A 22,944-nucleotide genomic window follows, 5' to 3' on the forward strand; every position below is an offset into this window, starting at 1 on the left:
TAAGTTCAGTTGTGGAGAAGTTACTGGAATCTAGCATCAGAGATGCATTTCCCTCATCACTCTATCATGTTATGGAAGATGTCACACCGAACATGGTGACGGATAATTATCTGCCATGAAAATGATAGCGCTCACACCGATCCTCTAGACTTCTAAATACAATTAAACCCTGAACTGAATACAATTAAATACTTTTACAATTAAATATAATTATCAGTATACTTTCACATTTATCAGTTGTTGGTTAGTGCGCTGTAGAAACAAAAGGGGGAGGGTAACAGGTCTTTGTGGACATCCTGTACAGTTGCTTTACACTGAGCAAGGAAGAAGGGTGCGATGACCATAGGCAGGTTTTGAGATGGGATTGAAGGTTAGATTGAGGAGTGCAAGGTGGAGGGATTGAGGCAGGAATTTCCAGAGAATCAGGGCCCTGTGACTTGAAGGCACAGCCACTGGTGCTGGTGTGAAGGGGTTGGGCCATTTAGCTGAGTGAAATGGGCTGGGCAAAGGAGTTGGGTATGGGCAGGTCAGAGAGATAGGGAGGTGCTACGGTATGCTTAATGAATTACTCTGGGACTGATGTATTTTGCTGAAACAATTCCTTCCCTCCTGATTTTGTATGAATGAAAAGAAAGGTAATACAATATCAATGATTTTACCTTACAAAGGTTAGNTTTTTTTCAGCACAAGAACAAGATGTTAGTTCCATCTGAAATTTATTATGCTAGCAGCAACGCTGGGTTGGTCTACACTATGGTAAACTAATGTTTTTCTGGTCTAAAAGGACTGACTGATTAATTAGGAGAACTGGCATCTGGGTTCCTTGGATAAGTAATCAACTTAGAAAAACTAAACTTCATTCTGGAGATTTCCAACTTTCTTGAACTAGAGTCTTTAGGTTTAAAATATGGAGCAATCTGAACCACTGCTGCCATCTACAGAATCTAACTGAAATTTCATCAGTGTGAGGAAGTAACGTGCTTCACAAGTTGGTCTTGCAATACCGGTGATCCCGTATGGTAATGGTGCTCCCAAAATCCTGAGATTCGAACACCTATTCACAAGAGAGCTATGGTTGAAGAACATCCTTTGACCCACTTGAACTCATCTTTCCAGAAGATCCATCCTACCACCCTCCCATTACAGCATCAAGCTTTTTCTTAAACGAGTCCAGCATTTAGTCCTCTACCACCCTTCCTAATAGGATTATAGAATCAAAGATATTTATAGAGCAGGGCCATTTGGCCCATGGAGTCTGTACTGGCGCTCAGAGCAAAGTGTTCATTCAATCCTGCCTCATCCTCATACCCCTTGGAGATACAGAACAGAAAGGTTCCAAAATCAGTCAACTTATCTCAGTCAATGAGAGTAACAATATGATACAATTAGACTTGGCAAATTGAGACTGCCAAATCTTAATCTGCAAGACCATTTTGTCCTAATATCAAATTCTTAAATTAGTCTTAATTTGGAAGTCATTTTTTCTCAATTCTTAAAATAAAACTGCTTCCAAATTAAGACTTAATTTTATTGGCAATCAAATAAAAGCTCCTATGTCAAAAGCAGATCTATGACTTCCAAGAATTTTGCACAATCTGATCCTAAAGTTTAAGACAAATGGTTTGATAGAATAAGACAGATGGAATTTCAGAACTATATCTCTATACAACCACTCTTGGTGCAAACTGCATGTGGAGACAAGATCAGGATCAGCTGTGATGCATCCTGAAGCTGTATAAACTGCCATGGCACTGAATTAGAATCACTAAAGCAAAATTTGACCACTTGGGTGGAGGGCACCTTACAGGTAATACATGTGAATAAGTTACCTGAGCAGCTATGGGTGATCATACCTCAGTGGATGGAAAAGGGAGTTAAGTGCCTTCAGGAGAGGAAGGGTGAAATATTGGAAAAAGCAAATGGCAATGTCCCCAATCTAGCAAAGGCAACCAATCTTCCCACAAAGATTAAAATGATATAGGTTTGGAAAGTGGAAATATTTCCATTGATGTGAGTGCTCTTATGAGATTGTGATTAAGGCAGATCATTGGATTAGAGTTCTTAATGTTATTTTGTCCAATTGTTGATAATTATTTCCATTCATTTTCTTTTACAAATTCTACAGTTTAAAAAACCACATTTTCCAAGGAATGGAAGAAAGATGAGGTGGAAAAAAGGTTGCTTTTCTTTTCTTACATTAAGCTTGTTGTCAACCAAATAAAAGCTCCTTCCCCACATGTTGTGATAAGTAGATTGACAACTTCAAGAACTGATTTACAAAGATTGTCAACAATCTTAAAGATGGGATGTTTTGATGGAAACGGAACATAACTGTCATGAAAAGTTTATAAATATCAGCTAACGAATACTTACACAGCACAGTGTAACACATTCTTTCCCACCAATGTTATAGTCTATTAAACTCTAAATCCAGATAAGGAAAACTGTTTCAACTGCGATCAAAACCATGAAATCCTACCAATCCTCTCAATCTAAGAGAGTCACAGCTCGGACACTCAGAGAGTGCAAAACGTCAAATGTCAAACACTGAGGATTGGGCGGTATGGTGAGTTAACACCACTTCAGGGATTTAGGTTGAAATCCAGTCCAGAATAACAGAATGAAAGGTCTTCTCTACTGGCTCCAAATAAGGATTTGATGTGAAATGATGCTGAACTGTCTCAACATGAATCCCAATGGGCACAGGCCAACTACCCACTAGTCATCAATCTCAATGAATCAATCAGAGAGGTTGTCAGGATGACTGATGCTGAATATGTGAACTGCATTGTGAACTGTAAACTGCTTAACGGGGAACTGAAGAAGTGAGTTCTTATTGAGAAGGTGTTTGTATATTTAGAGGATGCATATAACATTAACATGTAGGAGCAGGAGTAGGCCATTCGGCCCTTCGAGCGTGCCCTGCCATTCAATCATGGCTGATCTTCTAATCTAACTCCAGCTAATAACCTAACCCTGCCTTATCCCCATATCCCTTAATCCCTTTTGCAATAAGAAATCTATCTATCTCAGTCTTGAATATGTTCAAGGACTGAGCGTCAACAGCCCTTTGGGGTAGTGAGTTCCATACATTCACCACCCTTTGAATGAAGAAGTTTTTCCTCAACTCAGTGCGAAAGGGCTGGCCTCTGATTTTAAGGTTGTGACCACTGGTTTTAGTATGTATATGTTTATTGCTGGATTCTCAGATTACTCTTAAAAATCCCTACCCTACTCAGTAACTTTCTCTGAATAACTTTTGCACTCAATCTGTGCCATCAAACACTGTCAATGATCATGTCATAAACATTCACAGTAAAAATTACTTTCAGCACATTAGACAATATAAAGACTCTCACAATGTACCTAACATTTTTAATTTTGTTTCACAGTATTTTCAACACATCCCCCAAACATACCTCAATATACAAAATTCTGAAATCACTTACCTTCCAAGGAGTTCAGTGTTTACTTGTTTAGGTCATTTCTAGACTATTAGCAATGTTCTTAGTTTCAGGACATTTACCAATTTTACTTTTATGAGATACATTATAGAAATATACCTGATGCTATATGAACAACAACAGCAATGTGTATTTATATGGTACCCTTCACGCGGATCGCTTTAGAACAAAAGCACTTATGAAAGAAAAGATTGTGGATTTGGAAAACAAGTTGCTTTGTATTAGTCTTATGTTGTTTTATCTTAGCAGTTAGCTCAACTCAAATATCATAATAACAGAGTCTAGGGAGCAGATTGCTTGTCTTTTCTCTCAGTGATAGGATAGAACAAGAGGAAGTGGAAGACGATAAGAAAATAAACCCTAAGAGTTTAGTGTGGTTAAATATGCAAAAAATTAATTGTAGCTAATCCAAGACATCTAGTGGTGTAACACAATACTGCAAGTAAAACAGAGAATGCATGCACCCCTTTAACAATAACAGGTCTTATAACAGGATTCAACTGTATATTTCTGTATATCCCATTAAAAATAATTGCAAAAAGATGTTTTATGTTTCCAACAGTTTAGCAACACACTCGCGTCACCTTGTGACAAGCTTATCATTGTTCCACTGATATTGTTTTTAAAAAAATATACACACATGAATTTTAAAAAGAACAAATGAGGTTTCCGTACCTTATTATGTGTGAAAACGATCCTGAGCTCTGGTTTTATTATACTATATGCCATGAGGAGGTCTTGAATTTTCTTCAGTTCCTCTTTGCATTTTTTGGCAGTGGAATAAAACTGTTTCCTCACAGGGATGTTCTTAAAAAGTCTTAGAACAGTCACAGTTGTTCCTATATAAGCAGAAAACACCAACCGACACATAAAATGATATCAATACTGGAGAGATGATGAATTCATTCTTTTCAAATAATACAGATCACGGAAATTCTGTCATCAATGCATTTGCCATGCTAAAAGTGGCCTTCAATGTTTTACATTGAGGGAAAGAATCAACTTCTGATATTTATTAGTTAGACATTTCCCTACATATTTCCATTGTCTTTTTACTACTTCCAAGAAATGTCTTTCTATGGAAATCCAAAAAGTCCTTCCTTCCCCATTTTCCCATTGACTATGTCCATTCTCCATCAATATTGATTGATGAAGTCTCTTATTGATGTCTGAGCGGAATTTCTAAAAGAAGCTATTCTCCTATTATTGCAGCCACAAATGTGCTGCTATAAGACAATAAGCTCATCAAGCTTGCTCCACCATTTATTAGATCATATCAGCTCCTTAAACTTTTAATTCTATTACCACACACTTTCTCTGCAACCCTTACTTCTCAACTATCTATTCTCCCTTTTAAACATCGCAACAAATTCTACATGTATGGCTTCCACAATGTATTCCTACATAAAGGTTTCATTTTTTTTCAAACTTTGCTGCAGTTATTGAAGCTCCAACGTTGAGGTCCGAACCCTACAGAAAAATGTAACATATTTTAACACTGAAAGCAAGAAAACTCCCATGTACATGCGCCCTCTTATATTCCCTCAGATAACAAATACGTTAGATTACCTTGTCCCATATGAGAAGGTTTCTGTGAAACGACATGTCCGATGTTGTCCAAAGTATACTGTGTACTCACTTCATCATCAGCGGTCTTAGTTGTGATGATAATCTGTCGAGAAGCAAAGTGCAGTTTTATTATTTCCTTCACGGAAGAGGAATAGCCTGCCTTTATGTTGAAATGCCTCTATGTATTTCGCAAGTAATTCCTGTCGTCTGGAGGCTGTTTTTGTTGGTAAACGATGCTGCCATTTGCACAGAAAGGTCCCATAAACAGCCAAGAATGGCCAATTCATCAGCAAGATTGTGGCCGGAGAATTGGAAAAAATCCCCCCCAAAAAATCAGGAAAAAAAAAGTTCTTTTAACATTCACTTGAGAAGCGGGCAGAATGATCCTCAATTTAACATATATCTGAAAGAATGCATTTCCAACAAGCCATCACTCTTCCTTTAACCTCTAAAATCCTTATGAAAGTAGTCACTTAGAAATCTGTGATTAGATATGAAATCTGCCTTTGAATATTACCTGCTTCCCAGTGGGGCCCCCTGAAGTCAGGAACTAACTAGGGGAGATCTCAGGACAAACTTATTCAATGGCAGCATCAGAAACAGACCATTAAAGCAGTTTTCATACCTAGTCTCTGGATCAGAAAATGAGCCTAAACACCAGGGAAGCAATATCTAATGAGGAAGGTCAGAATTTACCTTTTCATAGTATGTTACCCCCTTTCTCCTCTCACAAGCCCCTCACAAATCATCTAGAAATGTCTTATCCTAGGCATGCAAGAGCAATCCAGTAAAGACTGAATTTGTCTCTTCCCCGCAGGAAGACACCAGACCTCTGCATGGTCCCTCCTAGCTGAAACACAGCAAAGATCAGAAGCTTACAACACTCTCGCCTCGCAAGCAAGAGGACCTGGGTTCAATTCCCGGCAGGGCAAAACATTGGGCAAGTCTCCTTACTCCACACGCCTCTGTTTACCTGACAGTAAGTAGGAACCCGGTTGTTAGTGAATTGGCGGATCGCTTTTCTGGGGGTAATAATTCCTTCAAAATAAATAATAAATTGGTCACTCAATCCACGACTGTTTGTTTGTGGGACACTGCTGTGTGCAATTGGCTGACACGTTTCGCCACAAACTACACAGTCAATTCACTTTACAGTATATTCTGTGAAGTGTTTTGAGACGTCTCAACAATTATTAGTGGAAATAAAAAGAACAAATCTGAATCCCACCACTGTGTGGCACCAAACATAGGCAATTGAACACACTACATTGCCCGACCGCAAGAGAAATTATTTTTATTCGCATCCTGAATGCCACCAAGACGATGAGAATGTGGTGGGATGAGTGACCTCAGGAGTTTAGGAGATGAGCAGTTGAATCATTTACCCCTGATACACCACAGATGCAGCACAAGGCCTCTCCACGAAATCCATATGTTTGTAGAGTTTCCAAGTCCTCGTGCTGGCTGATTTTAGATGTGTAATGCTTCAGTCCCATGACAGGGACATCAATGGCTTTGATCCCATCTCCATTGTCTCTCACCTCTATCTTGTCAAACCCGTTATTTTCCTGCAAAAGTTCAAAAGATAGAGTTATTGAGTCACAAATGATGTAAGGTAGTCGAAGCATTATAGATGCAAATTAGGTTCCTGACAGACTAAAGCCAAGCCCTTTTCAAATCTAGTAAATGGAACCAAGCTTGAACTTCCTCAGATTTTAAGCATTAAAACTCACAATATCCAAATCTGAATGAAATTAAAAAACTGAAATGCCAGTATGTATCTTGCCAAATTATTCAGTTAACAATAAATAAACCACAGCACATTGTGAGCAAACGTTCTATTTAACAATCTTTGTTGCTGCGCTTGGACTGGAAAGTAATACGAGTGACTGCTAGTACCCACAGAAAAGGAGTAACTGTAAATACAGTGGTTGGTGTCTTTCATAAATGGTCGCAAATCTCTAGCTGTTGAGTTAGTTGGCTCTGACCTTTAGGAGGACTGTAAGTTTGATGTTCAAACAGTATATATATATATGATCAACAATATGTATGTTAGTATGCCAAAAATGATATTTATTCTGCTGTTTGCATAAACCTTATAGAGATTTATTCCCTGTAAATATTGTTTACAAGAGTTTCAGAAATAGTTTTGTGATGATTACAGTTTTGTTATGAACACCGAATACAATCCTTCTCGTGTCAGGTTGTACTCAAATGTCAACAAGTGAACTGATTTGCGCAATCTATCTGCTACCTGAGCTTGTGGCGATCACATTTCACTTCACCCTGACCCAAACAGAACACAACCTCTCCTAACCTGAACACAGAAATGAAGTTTTGATGAGAAAATAAAAGCACTAATTACTTACTAATTTCACTTCGATGTTGGTTGCGTTAGCATCCAAAGAGTTTTCCACCAGCTCCTTAACTACACTGACAACAGAGGATATTGTCTGGGAGCTTGAAAGAAGTCGTATGGTCTCTGGTGGCAGATGTTGCATAATTCCCTTGCTAAACCAGCTCAGGTCTGTAACAAGATATATTGGCTATAAAGACTTCTGAAGAGATGCCTCCAAAAAAAAATCAGACAGAAATGAGTACATTTGCTTCCTTTTTGTTTAATCTGCCTTATCCACTGACCACGTTTGCTACACAGAGTTACAATTTGGACACCCTTACACTTAGGTCTTCTTCTACAGCAAAACAACAAATTACATTTGTATAGCGCTCTCTGTACTATCTATTTCCATCACAGCTCTCCCTCTCTCTGCTGCTGCGAACAAAAACTTGGTCCAAAAATACATAAGCCTCCTTCCTGCCCCCCACCCACATCCCCAAACAGATTTCAGGTTTCTTTTTTTTTAAATATTGCATTCATACGTAATGCTGGAATAAGGAATAATTTCAGTAATGGTTCCTTTGGTCTCTGCAAGTTCATTTTGCAAGATCAACTTAAAGACAGCGAAAACCCAAAGATAAAATACAGAAGACATTAGCACAATCTGTACAAATGCTGACATTAATATCAAAACATAGTTTGCAAAAGCTATTTTTTTCTATATCAGCAGCTGCTATTTCAAAGCAGTTTACACCACAGATGATTAGATATGTTTTTTTTTGCTAAGTTAGTCAATTCGCATTGTCAAAGAATTGGGAATTTAAAGAATTTAAATTGGGATCTATGAGGAGAAAGCATCAATGTCACTTTCCCACAGTTAAAGCATAACGCCACAGACAGTATTGTTCCAAACACTCCAAAAGCACAAATATTGCAAATGATCATACTACATTTCCTCAGGGCTCTGTCCTTGGTCCCCTCCTCTTCAATATCTACATGCTCCCTCTTGGTGACATCATCCGCAGACACGGGGTCAACTTCCATGTGTATGCGGATGAGACCCAACTCTATCTCTCTGTCTCCACCGTTGACTCAGACATCAAATCCTGGATGAGAGCTAACTTTCTACAGTTGAACGTCAACAAGACAGAGGCCCTCCTGATTGGCTTCCGTCAGCGTCTCTTCACCTCAGGCGCTGACACCATCACCATCCATGGTTGCACACTCCACCTCTCTGAGCCAGTCCAGAACCTTGGCGTTGTCTTTGACTCTCAACTATCCTTTCTACCCAACATCCATACCATGACCCGCTCTGCCTTCCCCCACCTCCACAACATCGCCCGGCTCCGCCACTGTCTCACACCGCAGGCCGCCGAGACCATCATACACGCATTCATAACCTCCAGGCTTGACTATGCAAACTCCCTGCTTGTCGGCCTCCCCAACTCCTCCCTCCATAGGCTGCAGATCATCCAGAACTCTGCAGCCATGTTCTCTCCAGCATTAGGCTCTGTGACCCTATCACCCCCACCATCGCCCGACTCCACTGGCTTCCCATCACACAGAGGATACAGTTCAAGATCCTGGTCCTCACCTTCAAAGCCCTCCATGGCCTTGCTCCCCCCTACCTATGCGACTTCCTAACCCCCTACCCTCCCTCCACTCAGCGGGCTCTGACCTGCTTCATGTCCCCCGTCTCGCACGCTCCACCATTGGCCGGCAGACCTTCTGCCATTCTGCCCCCACTCTCTGGAACTCTATCACGCAGTCTCTCCGCCTTGACCCCTCCCATGCCTCCTTCAAGACCTGTCTCAAGACCCTCCTTCTTGACCATGCTTTTTATCACCCTCCTTCTGTCCTCCACCATCCCAGATCCCGACCCCCCAGCTCGGGTCCGAAACATTGATTGTCCAACGCCTTGGGACATCCTCCCGATGTAAAGGCTGCTATACAAATATAATTTTGTTGTTGTTGGTGGATCGCTTTCCGGAGGTAATAATTCCTCAAAAAAACTCACTCAATCCACGTATGTTTGTGGACACTGCTATGTGCAATTGGTTGCCGCGTTTCACCCACAAAATACAGTCAATCCACTTTGCAATATATTCTGTGAAGCGCTTTGAGGCGTCTCAATGATGTGACAAGGAGCTATATCAAATACGAGGATTATTGTTATTATTATTAATTATTTTCAATCTAATCTTGATGTCAATCTTGCAATCAACAACTTTAAAACCAAATCAAAATTGTTAGAAACAAAACAATTCTAGTGACCGTTCTATTATATACACTACTGAATCATAGGCATTAATCACCAAATCATCTCTCACTCGGTAATAATCTAGAACCAGCATCTATGGCAAAGTATTGTAGAAATTTCCAACACAGGAGAAGGGCATTCGGCCAACTGAGTCTGCATCAGCTCTCAGAGCAAGTTATCCATTCAATCCCACTACCTCAGCCTATCCCCATAGTCAATTATAGCATATTAAAACTTGTGTACAATTGATCTGAATAGCTAGCTTGGAAAATGTTCTGGTCAACTAACTATGTGAACTGCTAGGATATCAGCATGTGCATGTTTTAAGAATAACAACATCAACAAATTGCATTTATACAGCCTTTTCACATCCGTAGGATATCCCAAGGCGCTGGAAAGATATGTACATCAAACACTTGGGATCGGATGTCAAAAGCTAATATGGATGACAAACATCTATGATTTATATCATTACTGAAATATTAATCTAATTAAATATTTACATTGTGCTTTCTCTGCAGAAAGACAGCAGGAAGCTATCAGACACAACAATGGAGGTACAGGAAATTAAACAAGTATATTATCTATCAAAGTTACTGATGCTATCCCTATTTGATTGTGCAAATCCAACAGGGATTTGATACTAAATCCAAAATCTGCCCATATTATAATCTGCTTTGTACCCAAAATTATCATCTAGGGGGTACATAGATAAAATATACTGTTTTTTCCACTTGTAGGAGACATCCCAAACTTCTGAAATTTTATAATTATGTTCATTAATTCCCAGTGTATGATGAATTTCCATTTTAATTTATCTTAAAAATTTCTCTTTACACAATGTGTTGAGTTTACCATACACATAAACAAGTCTCTGACGCATTAAAGCATTCGCCTACAAATACACAACCACAACCTACAATTACACAATCACTTTGTGGTATATCCTGTGAAGTGCTTTGAGACATAGGCAATGTGAAGAGACACTTATACAATAATAATAATGCCTGGCATTTGATATAGTGCCTTATCACATTGTTGAGACGTCTCAAAGCGCTTCACAGAATATACTGTAAAGTGAGTATATTTTGTGGGCAAAACGCAGCAGCAAATTGCGCACAGTAGTGTCCCACAAACAGCCGCGGACTGAGCGACCAAACTATCATTCCTTTTTTTTGTATCAAACGCCAGGATTATTATTATCGCTAAATTCCACAAGGATTGGCCCTGTAGATTCTGGGAGTTCTCTGTAACGGACTCCTGGGACCGTGTGGCCCGGTGACGCGCCACACCGGCGCCTCTCGAAAACCCAGACATTTGAACAACCTATTATTATTATTATTATTATTAACCTTCACCGCCTGATCCCAACAGTCCAAATGGCCGTAACCAACCGCCCTGGGGCACGGCACGGCCTCAACCCCAGCCAACCCTTGAAGGAGTGAAGACCGAACCTTGGAGAGTGGGGGTTGGGGGGGGGGGGGAGTTGGGGGGGGAGGGGGGGTGGGTTGGGGGGGAAGTGGGGTTGGGTGGGAGGGGGGCGTTGGGGGGGGGGGGAAGTGGGGGTTGGGGGGGGAAGTGGGGGTTGGGGGGGAAGTGGGGTTGGGGGAGGGGGGTGGGTTGGGGGGGAAGTGGGGGGTGGGTTGGGGGGGAGGGGGGGTGGGTTGGGGGGGGAGGGGGGTGGGTTGGGGGAGGGGGGGTTGGGGGGTGGAGGAAGGCGAGGGGGGGGGGCAGGAGGCAGATGTTGAAACAAGGCACCGACCGTGTGGCTGTCAGGTCCCTCCCCGGGGTGAGAGCGGTGGTGGACAGCAGCTCTGAGCACCCACACTATGAGCAGCGCTGTGGGGGGGACACAGACAGACACGCGACCACATGAACGTCCAGAGGAGGGGAATCCCGGTCGGGAAGTCCCGCCCCCGTTCCGCGCGCTGGTGGTGGAGTGGGCGGGGCGAGAGGAGGGGGTAACAATGGGGGGGAGGGGCCGCCTGCCGCCGATTGGCCGCGAGTGGACGCTGCCTCTGTCACTCACGTTGCGTCACAATGCAATGCTTCCGCTCTCGCGCGCGCGCGCGGGGGGGGGCGGGGGGTTGAGGCGCTCAGTAACTTTGTAACAATCCCGTGGAACGCAGGCAATCCCCGGAGCTCCCGCCGCCCTCCCGCCCCCCCCACTGGTAAGGCTGCAGCTGAGCTCACACACACACACACATCTACCCCCCACTCCACAACACCCCCCCCTCCACAACCCCCCCCACAACCCCCCCCCCACAACCCCCCCCCCAACAACCCCCCCTCCACATCCCCCCCCACAACCCCCCTCCACCCCCCCCCCCACAACCCCCCACAACCCCCCCATCCACAAGCCCCCCCACCCCCCTCCACAACCCCCCCTCCACAACCCCCCCCACACCCCCCCTCCACAAGCTCCACAACCCCCCCCTCCACAACCCCCCCACCCCCCCTCCACAACCCCCCTTCCTCCACAACTCCCCCCCCCACAGCCCCCCCACCCCACCTCTACAACCCCCACTCCTCCTCCACAACCCCCCCCCTCCACCCTCCCTCTCCCCCCCCCCCACCCCCCATCTCCAGTGGTAACCCTTTCGACTGTTGGATGCACCGCGGATTAGCCGTAAAACAGCCCTCTCTGGTTTGCTGCGTTGCGGGTCTCCCCCCCAACACCTCTCGCCTGTGGCCTAGTGAGTCAGTCAGTCAGTCAGTCAGTGCGGGACCAGGAGCTATACCTTAAATGGCGAACCTGGGCTTATGGTGCACACGTCGGGGTTCGGTTCAGCGTACTCTCTGGGAGGGGAGGGGAGGGGAGGGAGGGGTGGGGGAGAGGGGGAGGGGAGAAGGAAAGGAGGGGAGAGTGGAGGGGGAGAGGAGTGGAGGGGGAGGGTGGAGGAGGAGGGAGAGGGGAAAGGAGGGGGTGGAAGAGGAGGGGAGGGTGGAGGAGGGGAGAGGAGGAGGGGAGGGTGGAGGAGGAGGGGGGAGGGGAGAGGAGGAGGAGGAGGGGGGGGGGAGAAGGGAGAGGGGAGAGGAGGAGGGAGAGGGGAGAGGAGGAGGGGAGAGGAGGAGGGGGGGGGAGAGGAGGAGGGGAGAGGAGGAGGGGGGGGAGAGGAGGAGGGGGGGGAGAGGAGGAGGGGAGAGGAGGAGGGGGGGGAGAGGAGGAGGAGGAGGGGAGGGTGGAGGAGGAGGGGGGAGGGGAGAGGAGGAGGAGGAGGGGGTATATCAGTGAGGCTGACCAGCCTGTGGCTCACTGGCTTTGGCTCACGTTACGTGCTCTTACGTTGCAAATGTCAAACAATTCTTGATCGGAATCGACCTCTTCTGCAGAAAAAAACCCCTCCCCCCCCGAGTGTGTGTGTGTGTGTGTGTGGCCTCTGCACTTTGTACGGTTTGGAGCAGATTGCGACGGTTCACTAATCTGCAGATTAAGGAGAGCGATGCAACAACACAGACAAAGGTGAAGCACTGGAAGTGCCACTGGTTCTCGATGCGGTGAAATGCAATGAAATATAGAGGAGGGGAGGAGGGGGGGAGGAAAAAAAATCTTTTAACACGTCCAGGTCCTTTGTCCTGCTTTGTGGAGGTTGCCCACAAGATGCATTTTTTTTGTGTGTGTTTGTGTGTGTGTGGCTCTGAAACCTCTTTTCCCTTTGCACAATCCTTTGCATCTTTCTTAGAACTCGGATTAAAGCGATGGATCTGTTTGTTACCTTTTATGATCGATCGTTACCCACTGAACTGCAGGAAAGTCGAAATGCCATCGGTAGTGGTATTGTTTTTTTTGATCCTTCTCCTGTTTTTGCACCATCACTCCCTCACCCTTTGCAGTAAGTGCAACTGCAGAAGAGTCGAAATGATATTTGTAGTGGTATTTTTTTTATTTTTCCTTTTTTGCACGATCACTCCCTCACCCTTTGCAGTAAGTGCAACATTGTATTAGATGTCTTGAGCAATACTTGTGTGTTTAATCAGCTTATTTTTAAGCCCTCGTCTTACGTAAAATATTTGGGTTCAATGTAAGTAACCACTTAATGCAATCCAGTCTTGAATAACTAGGTTAATATCTGGTTTTGCTATTAGTTGGGTTAGCTTTGTTATTCTTAGTTTTAACTTGGACTGACAAGGTTTAAGAAATATAACGGCCGTATAAAATTTACATAATTCAGCAAATATTTGCCATCGTTGTTCAAATGGAGTGCTGGAGCTCCGTGGTTGGAGCGCTCGCCTCACAAGCGTTCGATTCCAGGCCAGGGCGAAAACCTTGGCCAAGTTTCCTTACTCCACACGCCTGGTAATAATCCTTCAAAAATAACAAAAGATTGGTCACTTTAATCCACGGCTGTGTGTGGGACGCTGCTGTGCGCAATTGGCTGCCGCGTTTCACCCACAAATATACAGTCAATTCACTTTACAGTCTGTTCTGTGAAGCGCTTTGAGAACGTCTAGAAGACGTGATAAGGCGCTATATCAAATGCAAGGATTATTATTATTATAAACGCAACATTTTGAAACCAGTGACCAGCAAAACTAGCTACTCGTTTCATAAATTAGCACATTGCCTCTTCCCTGCAATATAATTTCCTGCAGGCTCAAATTGTAATCTTAAGTACAGAAAAATTGGGGGATCTACTCTACATTTACTCAAGTGCGGTATAATTTAAAAGACTTGGGTTAATTCATAACAGCTGCATTCAGTGAGATTGCAACAGTGAGAATGACTCACAAGCTTGTCCATCCACGGGAAAATTGGAAAGCGGTAAGAGTCCATTATTTACTGTAGATATAGCTTGTCACCTCTCTGGTTAATCAGTGACCTGGTCGAAATTAACATTTTATTAATCTTAGGTGTACTGTAATTGTGTATGGTGACCACTCAGAAATAGTTCTTGGTACAAGGAATATTACTAGAGTGTTGATTATAAGCAACAATTTGTAACCAACAACTTGTTTTCCCCTCTCCAACGTCGTTTTTTTTTAAACTTGCTGACACGACTTGGCTCAGCCTTCTAAGAAAGAAAATGCCTGTGAACTTTCAGTGCTGATGGTCTGATATTGCCATGATCAATCCACCTTGTCATCTCTCTGGATAGTATGCAAGGATTGTGCATTTTTTTTGGAGGGGGAGGGGAGAAGGGAATGATGGATTTCAGCTGATCTTTGCCTTTTGAGGACATGGTTCTTGAATTATTTCCTACCTTCCCTCTGTATTGATTTACAAAGGGCACACATTAATGTAAATACTTTAGTTGAGTCGATCTATTTCAAGCCTTAGACTGAAGAGATTTGCCTGAAGATAATCCAGTTAGTGTTTCTTATGTTGTCCTGTTGCTGCACTTAAACTTTCACTGCTAAAATGTTTTCCTACAGTTTGGACTCTGCACGTGGTTTCTTGTTCTGTTACGAGTGAATCCCTTGACTCCTTCAAGGTCCATCTGAATACACTCCTATTCAGCCGTGTCTTCGGTCACCTCCCAACCCTCCCCGCTCTCGACCCCTCCTGGTCCCAACCAGCAATTTGGGTGCGGATAGTGAAAGGCGCTATACAAATGGAATTTGTTGTTGAATAATGCAGTTAAATTCTCCAGATTACTACGCAGTTGTTAAAGTAAACCAAGAAAGTTCTTGAATTGAATACTTTCAGATACTAATGTATCAGAAATGGTATTTGAGGGAGAATCCATAATTGCTTTTTAAAAAGATTTGGATAAATATATGAAAAAGAAACATTTTAAAAAGGTGATTAGGTCTGAATGGCTACGACTTTCAGAAAACTAGTACTGACATGATTAACTGAATGCCTCATTCTGTCCTATAAAATTCTATGGTTGAATCATAGAGGCTGCTATAATTCTAGATCCTTCCTTTCTCTCTTGTCTTCCCGCGAATACCTGTTAAGTAAAACACTGTTATGTTTATGGAAACTCTTGCTGTGCTGTTGCAGTTATGAACTTGTTCAAAGATATTTAGCTATCTCTTCAATGTTGCAAGTGAAATATGGTTCGGAGTAGTCATTCTCTACCAGTTCACTGATCTGTGGTCTTTTGCCCTGAATTCAAAGCGCAAAATGTGATTTGTTTTTTAATCTTGGCTTTTCCTCATCTCTTTCTAGACGGAAAGATGAACGTCGGAGTGGCACACAGTGAAGTCAATCCCAACACAAGAGTAATGAACAGCCGTGGAATATGGCTCACGTATGCACTTGGAGTTGGGATGCTTCACATAGTACTTCTCAGTATCCCCTTCTTCACAGTTCCGGTTGTGTGGACGTTAACAAATGTGATCCACAACTTGGTGAGTATTTGGTCTTCAATTGTCGACTGCTATTTATGAAGCCATTAGAAAGAGTTTGGGATTTCAAACCTTTGGGTTTTTTCAAATGCTGAATGCTTTGCATTTTACTGTAGGGCCCAAAGCAGTTTTCTTTTGACCCATTTACTGTGCCATGAAGAGCAGCCCCAGAGTCAATGGCAAAGAAGCTGTTGCAAGTGCTGATTAAAGCAGTGGTGATGGTATTCATTGATGCACTGCTTTTAAAACAAAAACACTCCACCATCATAAGACGTAGAGGTGACTGTCTGTACACTGCAAAGGGCCTGAACTGCTCAATTCTAACCTACATCGACCAGTAAAACTGTTTTGCCGGTGCTGGTCTGTACGTGGTCCTTCAAGCCTTTGATTAAAGCAGTGATCCCTTGCCGGCACACAATTGATTAACAATAAACACACAATTGATTAACGGTAGACAAGATTCTTTATAAACTGCAATAGAAATAGTGCAGCTTCTACAGCCCTAGATATTTACATCTGCACTGAAGCGAATCGATCCTGAATATCAATGCAGCAAAAATTGGGTGTGTAATCTGATTAGATATTTAATCACCACTATGTTAAGCTTGTAAATCATTTCAAGCAGATGCTGTACACTGGAGTTTCAAGGCAGAAACTGTGGTTGTACTGTGACTATGCACATGATTTACTTAGGCCTTTCTTGTATACCAGAATATGGAGAAGAAACTATAACAGCCTTGCAGAGATAGTGAAATATCCAAACTAGTTACCTGTAGGAACCTGTCACCTGAAAAACCTGAGAGAGTTAGTAAGCCTCAACAGAAAAGTAATGGTGTTGAGTTGTCACTATCATTCTGCTCAGGGATCACTTTTCTTTTAACAATTCATGAGTTAAACAGAAAACCGAATCTTTAACAAGTGGTTCCTGTTGGCTTCTTATAGAGATGACTTCATCCTGGGAAGGGGAAATGACCCCACATGAANTTTTTTTGTGCAATTGCTTAGGATCTAAATTGGTGCAGTGGGATAATTCATTAACATTGCCAGTCCTGAGGTTAAAATGCGTTAATGATGATAATTCTCACACACAAAACAAAGGTTTCGCATTCCATCCCAAAGCTTGTTTTGTTTTAAGGATTTTTTAAAAAATTGCTGCACTGAGATAGAAAGCTGGGATTGGAGCCATAGATGAAAAGGTGGCAATAGATGGGAAGGTTATGAAATGTTAATGGGAATAAAGAAAACTGTTGGTGATGATTTTAAAATCCTAAACATACCAGATGGAAAGTAAGTTATGGACTGTTGTGCTTGTGTGATGTCTGAAAGATGTTTAGTTTTAACACTTCCAAGGTGGTGCATTTCTCTGGAATGGTTGGTTTTCATATTGAGCACGTGCCCACAGTGCTATTCCAGTCAATTCAGGTTACAATATATTCTGTGAAGCAATTTGAGACGTCTCAATGACTGATAAGGTGTTATATCAAATGCAAAGATGAGCAAAAATGTAGAGAATAATAATCAAGTTGAAAGATACCACTTTATTTTTTAAAAAATTATAAATTATGTCAACGAGTTTGCTTTTCCTCCTAAAACATTAATTTCACAGCTACTGTGGGGAACTAACAACAGGCTTGATATTTTCTTTCTCATTGCATCTCAAGTTTTTCCTCCAAATGTTACAGATCTGCTTGTGAAAATTGCTAATATAGTTGTAAATTGGTTTAGGGAGTTTTTTTTTGTATTGACTATATCCTCTTATCATTTTTATCTGCAGGGAATGTATGTGTTCTTGCATGCAGTTAAAGGGACACCTTTCGAAACCCCTGACCAGGGCAAAGCTAGACTTTTGACACACTGGGAACAGTTGGATTATGGAGTCCAGTTTACATCCTCCAGAAAATTCCTTACCATCTCACCCATTATTCTGTAAGAATAAATTGTTTCTGTTTTCTATCATCAGTTTGCTGTAACTTACTACAATTTACTATGTTGTGAAGTGATTTACCGTAGCTTGTACCCATTTGCAAAACTGCCATAAGGACTCCGGAGGCAAGTTACTGCACTGAGGCAAGTGGCATTCGTAAAAGTGTAGAAATAGATCACCGGCTTCCTCACTATCTCATACGTGACTGTGGTGTGTGTGTTGTAGGGATATTCTGAGGTTTGAGCACATAAAGAGGGTTTAGGAGCCTTACTGCTTTACAAAGCAAACAACAACAAATTGCATTTAGATAGCGCCTTTCATGTCGGGATGACGTCCCAAGGCATCCCAAGGGTTTGCACGCGAGCTGGGGGTTGGAATTAAGACGGGTGGGGAAACGGGGATGGGGGTGGGAGGATGACTGAAGGCACGGTCAAAGAGGAAGGTCTTGAGACGGGCCTTGAATAAGGCAAGGGAGTGGGCAAGGCAAAGGGATGGAGGTCCGTGGGTGCAGAAAGGCTGAAGGTCTGACCGCCAATGGAGAGGGTCATAGAGGTAGAGAGGAGCAAGATCGTGGAGGGCTCTGACAAGTGAGGACAAGGATCAGCAGCCCCTTAATAATATTCGCGGCCACTTGATGTCACGCATTTTTATATATAACACACTCTCGCACACATTTAATAGGATTTTTTGATTGATTGTCTTCTCGCAAAGCTTGTGTATCATACACACGTGAGGGCAGTTTCAGGACAAATGCAGGTCATTTGCAAATGCTTCAGAATGCACGCCATAAAGATCTTTGTTAAATAGTGTTGGTTTCAAAGAAAGTGCTTTGCATCTTTTATAATTGTTTGAATTTGCTAAATATAATTTTTATTCTTGCAGGTATTTCCTGGCCAGTTTTTACACTAAATATGATCCGACACATTTTATCGTCAATACAGCATCTCTCTTGACTGTGTTGATTCCCAAGCTGCCTCAACTGCATGGAGTTCGAATCTTTGGAATCAATAAATACTAATTTGGAAGACATCACAGCTAAACTCTCATGGTCCAAATGTTTTAGCTAGCTTTATGTTACTGGGAAGACAAAACTGGTAATCTACTGTCCTGTTAACTGTAACTGGGGTGTACCGAGCAGTCTATATTTTAATGCCATTTTCATTGTTTAGTATCCATTTCAAAATGCATTTGTATGTTGATTTGTTTTTAAAGGAGACGACTAATGGAATCTGGTAATTGGAGCAGGTAGATATGCTAAATACTGTTAAAGCTTCCCATAAGAAACTGGGCAGGCCCAGCTCTGAAATTGGAACTCGCTTCATTGTACTGAAGAAATTGTCAAACGTGGCTTTAAGACTGGCACGAGTGTATTATTACAGAAGGATGTTGAGTGGAATTGCAGTGACTTTGGACACTTAAGGACATTGAAAAGCGTTTTTGCTTACTACATGAGGTACAGAAGAATGAAGCAACACCCATCAGTGCAAGATGGAAGGCAGTTTTGAGTTTTATACATGAAGATTTGTTGCTTTGGGTGTTGAGTATATGTGTACTGTTACTTTTCTGTTTTCCAATATGGATTAAGTAAATTAAGGTACAGGATGGGATTTTGTGGAAAATCATAACCTAAATGCTACTTATTTCATTCAAGCTAATGTAACCCATTTGTATGAGTTACACTAGCGAGATTTATATATGGCTTCCCTTTTATCAAGCAACTATAAATGTGGGTTTAATTGGTGGAACATTTAGTTGCTTGGGAAAATGTAGTAGATACAAGCTGCTGTCCTAGTAATGTTTTATTCTAAGAAAACAGTGAACCTGCTTGATGACATGAGTAACACAGTTGCAAATTTGTTACAATTGTGTTGTACACAAATGGTATTGCAATGGACAACTTGCTTTATATTTATAGCATGTTTTGTTGCTGTAAGAAAACAATATTTTATAATGGTATTTCAGAACAAGTGGCACAAAGTAGCATTGGTGGATGGGGTAGTGCTACAATTGGGTCCTACCTGAGAAGAATTCTTTTTAAAAAGAAAAGTGTATGGTCGGTACCTTTGGTTTCTCATCTCCTCCGTACCTTTGAGATACAGTATTTGGGTGTAGGTTAGTGGGTTGAATGACGAATGACTTGACTTGTGATCTTTATTGATCTCCCCTACCCCCCCCCACCCCACTCTCGGTATGGTGAATTTGGTGGGAGCCTTGGAATATTTACTTGCCCTCTCAGCTCCTTTTACTATATTTATATATAAATATATTTAGTGTATCTGTGTATCTCACACTATACATAGAGTAAGAAAAATAGACAATTTGTGTGACCGACGGGTGTTAACCTTGGTTTTTACCAACCCATCATAACCACAAGGGCAGAAGGAAGGGACACTCCTCATCAGTTTGTGCAGGTTAGCAGAGGCACAAATGTTAGTTGAGTCAACATTCTGTATTATAATATAGTAGTTCACCAAAGAAAAAAACAAAAGGCCAATGGACCAGAAATGTGTTATGAGTTTAAGTTCTTTACATATTCTTTAGATGTTTATTTTTGTGAAATGTATATAGATTTGAGTAGACGTAGCATTATTATTGGTCAAAGGTCATACAAATTAACTTTTTTTTAAAAAAAACTAGAGACAATGAGTTTATTTGGTATAGTGGGTATTTCAAAATAATTTGTATATTCCTTCTATATGCAACTAAAAAAAAACAACTTTGGGGAAGTTGATTCTTTCCACGATAAACCTATTTTGACCTTAGAAATAACATGGCCTTTATTCCACAAAATTGCTTCAATCAATGGGCAAAAAACAATGTTGTACTCTAAAAGCTTGTCTAACTGAATTGTGTTTGTCTTCATTAAAATCAAAAGAACTTCAGGACTCGCTTAAATGTAGTCGAGCCGGAATACCAAGATTTAAAAATGTATGTTCTCTTGTCACTCGTGTTTCTTCCATTTTACTTTCTGTTTCCCATATCGTGTTTGCTTCTCGTTTCCACACCCAGGATGGTATTTGTCGTCGCATTCTTTTAAAAAGAGCTTCAGAAGTTTAAGCTACAATCTTATTGATATGTACATAATGTTATGTACATAATGTTGCAAATGCATCCCTGATTTTCTACAGCATATTCCAGTTTACAATATGCTCATGTTAACTGTTACAACTGTTACTCCCTATTCCTGAACAATCTTAACCATGTGCTACATGTGACAAGATTGCTCAAGGCATAAGAGACACTGCAAGTCCGATTATAGATGAGAAATCTTGGCCAGCAAACACTTAACACTGTCAGCGTGATGCAATACATTTGAATTTGTGATGCTACAAGATATGGCTCATGAGATTCCACTGATGTTTACTATTCATTATCTTGGGTAGCTGTAACGGCAGTAGGTCATTGGTTATCAGTTTAAATGGAGGAATCCGTGCATTCACCAGTGGGGGGGAGTTTTAAATATCTTAGTGCGTTGGGCCAGAGAAGAAACATGGCTGGTAAACATTCCTTATTTTAGAACTTAAATCCCCTCCCAGCCTACAAGAGTGGAAGCGCTGATGAGGAATTAGCTGCCAGACCTCGACCATGATTGATTAAAGTGGTGCAGGCCTGTTCTTTATCTCCACCTCCAAAAACATCCCTCTGCATATTCCATCTGTGATGGATGGTTTGTATTAACTGCCTAATAACAATCCCAAGTATCAAGGCAATCTCTTAACTTGTGCCTCCCACCAGGTAGCTCAATGCGGCAGAAATCCAAGGGTCATCTTGTATATAACACTAGTGCCATTTGCTCCTTCATCGAATTATGTCCAGGATATTTCTCTGCATCACTTCTGAGAGAAAAAGCTCCCAACACTAGCAATTTATTCCATCGTTTGTTTTTTTAAAAATCTAGTTTATTTTTAGCTAGTCCAATAAACAAGATTAAATAAAAACATCTAATACATATCTAAAAAGAGTAAATTATCCCTTACGTATTCTGTACCGAATACAGGAACCGAAATCCAGCGGGTTTACAAACTGCCATTCATGCCTTGTATAGAAAGGCATTCCAGGCACAGCAATAAGTATAAAGTTGGAATAACATCAAATGTTCCTTCTAATAATGAGCAAATTTAACTTGGTGCAAAACATTGCTTACAAACAGAAGCAGAAATTAATTAGATAATTAATTTGAAATGTAATCAGTTTGGTTGCAGTTCGCTCAAAACATTTTTGCTGAGCATAATCCTCAATTCAGCAATTCAAATCCTGTATTTTCAAATCCACTCTGATAATCTACATTTTGCAGAAATCCTGACCTTAAGCACAGAGTGGCCATTCTTCACAAATTAGGTGTTTATCAGCATGCTGCTTTGCTCATGTGGACAATGAGAAAACATATCACTGTGAATGTAAATGACCTTTGCTTCTGTCTATTGCAACTTGCAATGCCTTTCATGTAAAAGAACATCTCAAAAGTGCTCAACCTTTGAATCTAAAGGTGTTGTTCATGTGGTTTTAGTTGGTTAAACTCCAGCAGTACCCCAACGTACATTCTGAGTCCCCAAGCCTTGGCCCTCATCAACCTGTGCCAAATAAGCTCCTGGTGATGCATTCCATTCTAGATGAAGGTAAATTTCTGTGCGTATGTTGCATGCATATGCAGAAGTCCATCTAGTTAGGATACTCTTGAAAACACTGATGGGTTTTCCCATGTATCACACCAAACAAAATCTAATCATCCTATTTCATCCATTCCCCTCAGTATTATTCATTATTCAACAGATTTTGCTGTGGGGAAAAGAAGAAATAAATTTATTCTGAACCACACTATCTTCATATCCTGCTGAATTTGTCATACTTCAGGCAGTTGGAAATATTAATGCTGCTGTATTCCAAGTGCTGCGAGTAAATTGTGCCTTGTCAGATAGTTTAAAGTATTGGACTATTTCGATATGGATGTGTTCGTACAATAATTTAGTCACAAAACAAATGTTCTGCTTGATTTCCTCACAAAACAAAATAATTATGCAATGTAATGCCGACAAATTACTAGTAGTAACATAGAACCGGGTCTTGCGAAATGATCAGCATAAAATCCTCAGTTTGC

The 22,944-nt window shown here is 41.6% G+C and overlaps 2 protein-coding genes across 9 annotated transcripts in view; one reads left to right on the forward strand and one right to left on the reverse strand.

Annotated features, from left to right (window-relative positions):
• The window catches only part of pms1 (PMS1 homolog 1, mismatch repair system component), a 56,766-nt gene that overhangs the window by 26,601 nt on the left and 7,221 nt on the right, over positions 1-22,944 (reverse strand). For 2 of the 6 annotated variants that reach the window (XM_042336446.1, XM_042336450.1), the window contains exons 1-5: positions 12,373-12,435; positions 7,403-7,560; positions 6,419-6,601; positions 5,034-5,136; positions 4,140-4,303 (exon numbers count right to left, since the gene is read on the reverse strand). In XM_042336446.1, the coding sequence (XP_042192380.1) occupies positions 4,140-4,303; positions 5,034-5,136; positions 6,419-6,601; positions 7,403-7,534 (582 nt within the window). In that variant the 5' untranslated portion in view covers positions 7,535-7,560; positions 12,373-12,435. Of the gene's footprint in view, positions 1-4,139; positions 4,304-5,033; positions 5,137-6,418; positions 6,602-7,402; positions 7,561-10,983; positions 11,056-11,393; positions 11,456-12,372; positions 12,436-22,944 lie in introns of those variants that run through there. The other 4 variants (XM_042336448.1, XM_042336447.1, XM_007890137.2 and 1 more) reach the window with 4 other exon arrangements.
• On the forward strand, positions 11,736-20,780 carry ormdl1 (ORMDL sphingolipid biosynthesis regulator 1). Of its 3 annotated transcripts, none has more exons than XM_042336452.1 (4): positions 11,736-11,802; positions 15,747-15,928; positions 17,700-17,851; positions 18,732-20,780. In XM_042336452.1, exons 2-4 carry the CDS (start codon positions 15,755-15,757, stop codon positions 18,865-18,867), a joined length of 462 nt encoding a protein of 153 aa, XP_042192386.1. In that variant the 5' UTR covers positions 11,736-11,802; positions 15,747-15,754; the 3' UTR covers positions 18,868-20,780. The 3 variants fall into 3 exon arrangements, with proteins under 3 accessions (XP_042192386.1, XP_007888333.1, XP_042192385.1); XM_007890142.2 differs by lacking the exon at positions 11,736-11,802 and adding an exon at positions 12,993-13,094; XM_042336451.1 differs by lacking the exons at positions 11,736-11,802; positions 18,732-20,780 and adding an exon at positions 13,126-13,464 and having other exon boundaries at positions 17,700-17,855.

Source organism: Callorhinchus milii, unplaced genomic scaffold (assembly GCF_018977255.1).
Source record: "Callorhinchus milii isolate IMCB2004 unplaced genomic scaffold, IMCB_Cmil_1.0 Scaffold6, whole genome shotgun sequence".
In the NCBI taxonomy this organism is placed as follows: Eukaryota; Metazoa; Chordata; class Chondrichthyes; order Chimaeriformes; family Callorhinchidae; genus Callorhinchus; species Callorhinchus milii.

Excerpts from the sequence above, each read along its gene's own strand:
- ormdl1 (XM_042336451.1), top strand. The coding sequence starts at position 13,140 with ATGAAATATAGAGGAGGGGAGGAGGGGGGGAGGAAAAAAAATCTTTTA. Across the intron at positions 13,465-15,746 it reads TCACTCCCTCACCCTTTGCA|ACGGAAAGATGAACGTCGGA; the intron begins GTAAGTGCAACT and ends ATCTCTTTCTAG. Across the intron at positions 15,929-17,699 it reads CAAATGTGATCCACAACTTG|GGAATGTATGTGTTCTTGCA; the intron begins GTGAGTATTTGG and ends TTTTATCTGCAG.